We start from the raw sequence: 6,186 nt of genomic DNA, 5'->3' as shown, positions 1-6,186 counted from the left end.
TTTGCCCCGTTTCCTGCCTTATACTTGTTGCCGACCTATTTTCTGGACCTGTTTTTGCTCCTCCGTCCCGGCCATCGACCTTTTTTTCTCACCGCCAACGACTACCTTCGCTCGACACGGAAGTGCCACTTCCGCGTTCCTGCTATCTGTTACCCGTGACCGACGATCATCGAATCGTAGGTGCAAGTACTCCTCTCTTTCTTAATAAAAACTGAGTCAAACGAACGCTATTGGGTCCCGTCTCGGTTCCTGTGACAAAATGGTAAATGTGTCATCATTACTGATTCGGGGCACGAGCGACTGCTCTGTTGGTGCCAACAGCCACAGACCTGATTGGCTGTTGGACTCTTTTTAAACTCCCGTCCTCCGAAAAGAACCCGTCAGACCGTCTGCGAACCTATGCTCTCAGCCAGGCAAGCTTTTGTACTCTCCGACACGATCCTGCCCTGTTTCCTGCCTGATACCTGTTGCCGGCCTCTTTTCTGGACCTGTTTCTGTTTTTGCTCCTCCGTCCCTGTCATGTCTTGCACGGTTGTCATGGCATCCAGCTAGCCCCGCCCCTTGACACCGGCTGAGACGCATTGAACTAATTGTTTGTGGAGTACTTAAACGCTCCTTTTGGGACTGCCCGTTGCCAGACCATTGCTTAACCTTGAGGAAAACCTGTTCATGCCTGTTTGTTCTGACTAATGCCTAGTTTGTAATTTTGATTACCTTTGAACCTGTTTTGTTTTGTCCTTGGTCCGTTTGTGTGTCGGACAACTTTTATTTTCTCAATTAAAGTGAAAGATCGGCTACGCAAATGAGATCCGACTTCCTGCTTCCCGGTCCGTTTCCTGACAGTCCTGGCCATCGACCTGTTTTTGCCCCGTTTCCTGCCTGATACCTGTTGCCGACCTGTTTCTGGACCCGTTTCTGCTTCTGCCCAGCCATCTGTTTTCCCGCTGTCTACGACTACCCTTGCTCGACACGGAAGTGCCACTTTCGCGTTCCTGCTATCCGCTTCCGTGACCAACGATCATCGGATCGTGGATACAAGCACTGTTCTCTTTCTTAATAAAAACTGAGTCAAACGAACGCTATTGGGTCCCGTCTCTGTTCCTGGTCTCTGACAGAGGTCAGACCTTCTGCAAATCTATGCTCCCAGCTAGGCAAGCTTCTGTACTCTCCGACACTATCCTGTTTCCTGCCTGATACCTGTTGCCGACGTCTTTTCTGGACCTGTTTCCGTCTTTACTCCTCCGTCCCGGCCATCGGTCTGTTTTTGCCCCGTTTCCTGCCTTATACCTGTTGCCGACCGCTTTTCTGGACCTGTTTTTGCTCCTCCGCCCCGGCCATCGACCTTTTTTTCTCACCGCCAACGACTACCCTCGCTCGACACGGAAGTGCCACTTCCGCGTTCCTGCTATCTGCTACCCGTGACCGACGATCATTGGATCGTAGGTGCAAGTACCCCTCTCTTTCTTTATAAAAACTGAGTCAAACGAACGCTATTGGGTCCCGTCTCGGTTCCTGTGACAAAATGGTAAATGTGTCATGATTACTGATTCGGGGCACCTGCGACTGCCCCGTTGGTGCCAACAGTCATGGAAACTGATTGGCTGTTGGACTCTTTTTAAACTCCCGTCTACCGAAAAGAACCCGTCAGACTGTCTGCAAACCTATGCTTTCAGCTAGGCAAGCTTTTGTCCTCTCTGACACTACCCTGCCCTCTTTCCTGCCTGATACCTGTTGCCGACGTCTTTTCTGGACCTGTTTCCGTCTTTACTCCTCCGTCCCGGCCATCAATCTGTTTTTGCTCCGTTTCCTGCCTGATACCTGTTGCTGACCTCGTTTCTGGACCCGTTTCGGTCTTTGCTCCTCTGTCCCGGCCATCGACCTGTTTTTCCCGCTGCCTTCGCTTGACACGGAAGTGCCACTTCCGCGTTCCTGCTATCCGCTACCGTGACCGACGATCATCCGATCGTGGATGCAATTCCTGTTCTCCTTCTCAATAAAACTGAGTCAAATGAACGCTATTGGGTCCCGTCTCCGTTCCTGTGACAAAATGATAAATGATCTGCATTTCTATAGCGCTTTTCAATTCCAATGAAGACCTCCCAAAGCGCTTTACAATGTGCTTCACACTTACCCATTCACACACACACTCACACACCAGGGAGTCAGCCATTTGGAACTGTACAATAATATTATCCGTAAACATGTGCTCAAAGGGAGTGGGCTGCGGCCAGGTCTGATTTTACTGCATAATTTCTATGAAATAAAAGAAATATTGATAAAAATTTCGCATGCATTCAGTAAACCTGAGATTTCTTTCCATTAGGTGTGATGAACGGGGTGTTTACCTGATTTGGGGTAGGTAATAATCCATATGTCACTACCTCTGAGGGAGAAGTTAGCGATTTCCTCCATCTTTCCCCTGCAGAAAGGTGGCAACCGAATCCCATCGAATTCAAAGTATTTACTATCGTACTCAATCGGTGTGCTCGGAGTATTGACTTCGCTTTCTGCCATTTTAAAAGCAAATGAGCGCTTATGTGAGATTCGGATGGAAAAGGCGTGTTTGCGAAGGATGCTGCGGTCGATTCGGATGGCGGAGCTTGTTCCCTGCTTCCAGGGCGAAGCATCGTCAAGAAATGTGACGTAGTGCAGCGGGCGGAGAGGAACTGCGCATGCGCGAAATCCCCTCCTCCTCGAGAAAAAAGACCGTATAAACACGAGATTTAAAATAATTTAAACCGCGAGTAGTAATGAATATATAATTAAAGATTAATAAATATGTAGTATTTGTCAGCTTTTGCAAACACATGGCGTCCTTTTGAGACGACTATTCTATTCTTTTTATTTAAACTGGAATACGTAATTTTATATGATATATTCACGCTTTATTGCTAATACTGTGAGAAAAAAAATACATACAGTATATTGAGAGGCAGGGTTGGGTAGGGTTACTTTAACTGGATTACTTTCAATGACTTTTGGATTACTCCAATACCAAATATGCTAATAGAAGACAAAAGAAACTAAATAGGTATAAAATGATGACTCACAACACGTGGTAAGCTGTCTCTCCTGGCTTTGATCTCTTTGATCTCCGGCAAAACGAACATCAAATGCGACCAGGGTTGGGGAGGGTTACTTTAACTGGATTACTTTCAATGACTTTTGGATTACTCCAATACCAAATATGCTAATAAAAGACAAAAGAAACTAAATATGAATAAAATGATGACTCACAACGCGTGGTAAGCTTTCTCTCCTGGCTTTGATCTCTTTGATCTCCGGCAAAACGAACATAAAATGCGACCAGGGTTGGGTAGGGTAACTTTAACTGGATTACTTTCAATTACTTTTGGATTACTCCAATACCAAATATGCTAATAAAAGACTCACAACACGTGGCAAGCTGTCTCTCCTGGCTTTGATCTCTTTGATCTCCGGCAAAACGAACATCAAATGCGACAGAAACAAAATGAAAATAAATCCAAACAGTTTGCCAACATCATTTTTGCCGTTTCATGTATTCCGTTACTCCCCAAGCACAAAATTTAGTAATTTTATTCATATTTAGTTTCTTTTGTCTTTTATTAGCATATTTGGTATTGGAGTAATCCAAAAGTCATTGAAAGTAATCCAGTTAAAGTAACCCTACCCAACCCTGTTGAGAGGGTTACATTCAAAATGTAATCCGATACACTTACTAAATAATGTAATCAAGAACGTAATCCAAATACCCCAATGTTAATTACTTCAAACTACTTTTGGATCACTCCAATACCCAATATACTAATAATTATAGATATCAAAACTAAATATTAATACAACTACGAAATTGTATTTAAAATAAATAACGTACCCTGGAAAAAGAAATAGAAGAAACCAAGATCCCCTCCCCAAGGCATAAGCGAGCTAAGCGGCTGCTTAGAGCCCCGCGACCACTAGGGGGCCTCAAAGAGCGGTTACATTTTTGGGTGTCAACCTTGTCCACAATGTCACTTTCGTGTGTCTACAACAACAAAAAACCTCTATAGAAATACTACAAAAGTACTCCAAAACTAAATATAAAATGTAGTGCTTAACAACAGGGACATCAAATATTATTTTGCTTTCGTTTGGAAAAGAAAAATGAATGTAGAAATACTTCAAACACATTATGATACAAAATACTACAGATATATTACCCCAGAATTACTAGAAAAACACAACAACAGTAATATTGCAAAAATACTAGAAAAATATGACAAAAATATGAAAACATTACAGAAAATAACAAAATATTACAAAAATACTGCTTTGGAAATACATTAAAAAATACGTCGACGGAAATACTACAAAAAAACCACTTCATAATACTATAATAAAAAACAACCAGAAAAAAAATACTATAGAAATACTACTACAGAAGTATTACAACAGAAATACTGCAAAAATACAACTAGAGCGATAGAAATACTACTACAGAAGTATTACAACAGAAATACTGCAAAAATAAAACTAGAGCGATACTACAAAAATTCTGCAAAAATAAAACTACGGAAATATTACCCCAGAATTACTACAAAAACACAATTACAGTAATATTACAAAAATTCTAAAGTATGATGACAAAAAACTATGGGACCACTACAGAAAAATTACAAAAATATTACTAAAATACTGCGTTGGAAATACACCCAAAATACATCAACAGAAATACTACAAAAATACCACTTCATAATACTCTAATACAAAACATAACCAGAAAAATATTACTACAGAAATACTACTACAGAAGTATTACAACAGAAATACTGCAAAAATACATTTAGAGCGATTCTACCAAAATTCTACAAAAATAAAACTACAGAAATATTACCCAAAAATTACTACAAAATCGCAACTGCAGTAATATTACAAAAATACCAAAGAAACATGACAGAAACTATGGGAATACTACAGAAAAAATACAAAAATATTACTAAAATGCTGATTTGGAAATACACCAAAGATAAGTCTGCAGAAATACTACAAAAATACCACTTTATATACTATAATACAAAACATAACCAGAAAGATATTACTACATAAATACTACTACGGAAGTATTACAACAGAAATACTGCAAAAATACATTTAGAGCGGTTCTACAAAAATTCTACCAAAATAAAACTACGGAAATAATACAGATGTACATGAACAAATCCTACAATAGAAATACTACAAGATACAACAGAAATAGTACAAAAATACAAAATAATAATAATATAGTATTTCTACAAAAAACACGAAAATCATTAAAGTAATGTTATACTACACAAATACTACAGACATACAAACACAAAATCTACTACCGGAATACAACAGAAATACTACAGAAATTCTAAAAATTTAGTACTACTACAGCAGAAATACTACAAAAATAAAACCACGGTAATACTAAAAACCACTCAACTTCCACAAAAATCCGACTTCAACAATATTTTAAAAATACTTTAAAAAGTACAACTACTGTAACGCTTGAAAACTAAATATCAAATGCTTTAACTGTGATCGTTTCAAAACCCATTTCTAATCTAGTTCAAAAGAAGTATACTATGTAAATATCTGCATGCTTATCCTCATTAGGGTCGCGGGGGGGCTGGAGCCCATCCCAGCCATCTCCGGGCAGTGGGCAGGGGACACCCTGAACTGGTTGCCAGCCAATCGCAGGGCACACAGGGAGAGACAACTCACTCGCTCATTCACACCTAGGGACAATTTGGACCGGCCAATCAACATGACATGCATGTTTTTGGAATGTGGGAGGAAACCGGAGTGCCCGGAGGAAACCCACGCAAGCACGGGGAGAACATGCAGACTCCGCACAGGAAGTCTAAAGCTGGATTTGAACCCACGACAGGTTCCCATGACATGAACTGTGCCGCACAAGCGCTAACCACTGCGCCGCCGTGCTGCCCGTCTGCATGAATATTTATTCCCAAATTCAAAAATGGTGCCCTCGGACACTAGGTTGGAGACCCCTGGGTCATACAGTATTGATGTACTGTTCTTTCTCATTCTTTTTCAACATCGCTAATTTTAATTTAAGCCAGTCTCTAAGCACTGCTTTGAAAATATCGTTGCCTTTTTACCTGTGAAGTATTTTATCTTATTTTCTATTCAAAGTCTACGACGTTTTTACCCTGGAGTGCCACGTCTAATCTCACT

General features: G+C 40.7%; 1 protein-coding gene across 2 annotated transcripts in view; it reads right to left on the bottom strand.

The window, feature by feature from the left end:
• Positions 1-2,628, bottom strand: part of sult4a1 (sulfotransferase family 4A, member 1) — a 13,704-nt gene extending 11,076 nt beyond the window's left edge. For both annotated transcript variants that reach the window (XM_088348407.1, XM_088348408.1), the window contains exon 1: positions 2,346-2,628. In XM_088348407.1, coding sequence (XP_088204533.1) covers positions 2,346-2,514 — 169 coding nt within the window. In that variant the 5' untranslated portion in view covers positions 2,515-2,628. The remainder of the gene's footprint in view (positions 1-2,345) is intronic.
• Between the last annotated feature and the right edge of the window lie 3,558 nt (positions 2,629-6,186).

This window comes from Urocampus carinirostris, chromosome 11 (genome assembly GCF_059441175.1).
Source record: "Urocampus carinirostris isolate Australia breed hairy pipefish chromosome 11, RoL_Ucar_1.0, whole genome shotgun sequence".
NCBI lineage: Eukaryota > Metazoa > Chordata > Actinopteri > Syngnathiformes > Syngnathidae > Urocampus > Urocampus carinirostris.
The sequence above is the reverse complement of the archived record's forward strand: the minus strand, read 5'-3'. Positions and strand labels throughout refer to the sequence as shown.